Source organism: Limulus polyphemus, unplaced genomic scaffold (genome assembly GCF_000517525.1).
Source record: "Limulus polyphemus unplaced genomic scaffold, Limulus_polyphemus-2.1.2 Scaffold1336, whole genome shotgun sequence".
Lineage (NCBI taxonomy): Eukaryota > Metazoa > Arthropoda > Merostomata > Xiphosura > Limulidae > Limulus > Limulus polyphemus.
The window spans coordinates 56,655-57,934 of NW_013666946.1; the positions used below are offsets into that span (position 1 = coordinate 56,655).

The 1,280-nt window shown below is 35.9% G+C and overlaps 1 protein-coding gene across 4 annotated transcripts in view; it reads right to left on the minus strand.

Annotated features, from left to right (window-relative positions):
• The window catches only part of LOC106463150 (sodium/glucose cotransporter 4-like), a 38,243-nt gene that overhangs the window by 10,044 nt on the left and 26,919 nt on the right, over positions 1-1,280 (minus strand). For all 4 annotated transcript variants that reach the window (XM_022390573.1, XM_022390574.1, XM_022390575.1 and 1 more), the window contains exon 12: positions 134-284. In XM_022390573.1, coding sequence (XP_022246281.1) covers positions 134-284 — 151 coding nt within the window. The remainder of the gene's footprint in view (positions 1-133; positions 285-1,280) is intronic.

Genomic DNA, 1,280 nt, shown 5'->3' on the forward strand with positions numbered 1-1,280 from the left:
AATTAAACCTTATTTTCAATAAGCAATCCTGAAAAATATTTGGGGGTGCTTAACTTTTTTCCAGGTGTATATATAAATAAAATCATTTCCAAGATAATTCACAAGTTTTAAAATATGGTTTAAAACTACCAACCTTCCGACAACCAAGACTTCAATCTCTGTTGCTCGTGGTCTGAACCTATTCCAGATGTCGATTGCAAACAAAGTAGAACTGCTATTAAATACGGAAGTCAGAGAAGTAACTAAAGCCGCCATCATTACGGCTAGCATAAGACCACTCGCTCCTAAAAAATAAAATCAAGTTAAGTTTCAGTAACACGTAAACCTTCAGTAACAAATGGTATGTTTTGATTACAGTAGGTTTAACGATTCTTTTCACCCCAACTTTTTATTCATTTACATAACCTATTGAGTCATAGAGTGAGTGTTACATTTATCCTGTGTATTTGCATTTTTCCATTTACGCTTCTATGACTGATATGTTGCTGATTGAGGCTAGTTAATTCTGCATAAATACTACACGTTATTATTATCAATATTTATATGATAGGACATAATTCATGAGCTACTACTGATACAAAAAATAATGTAAAATATGTGATGCTCAGCAATTAAAATACAAGTTCATATTTGTGAAGATGGTGACTGCTAAGAATTTCAAAGGGCGAAATTAACAGGTTATTGGTTTTCACAATACAAGTGAAAATTGAATTAAAAGGTTCGTAGGTCCATCATAGATGAATGCAATCTCAAATGAAAAGCTTGAAGGGTACATCGTGGCGGGGATCAGGGAGACCAGCCGCCCCTGACAGCTTTCTCTCGTTTTAAATCTAAACAACAGAAATATTAAACATGTTTAAAGCTTCCAGTCAGTACAATTATCTTAATACTGAGCCAATACACTGAGCTGTACACTAAAATGTCGATTCATAGGAGTCAGAGATACAACATTCGTTGTCACAGCACTATGGACATAGGTGTCAGAGATACAACATTCGTTGTCACAGCACTATGGACATAGGAGTCAGAGATACAACATTCGTTGTCACAGCACTATGGACATGGGAGTCAGAGATATAACATTCGTTTTCACAGCACTATGGACATAGGAGTCAGAGATATAACATTCGTTGTCACAGCACTATGGACATAGGAGTCAGAGATACAACACTCGTTGTCACAGCATATGGACATGGGATCAAGAGATATAACATTCGTTGACAACAGTCACTTATCGGACATGGGATCAGATATAGAAACAGTTCTGAACGATCATATGG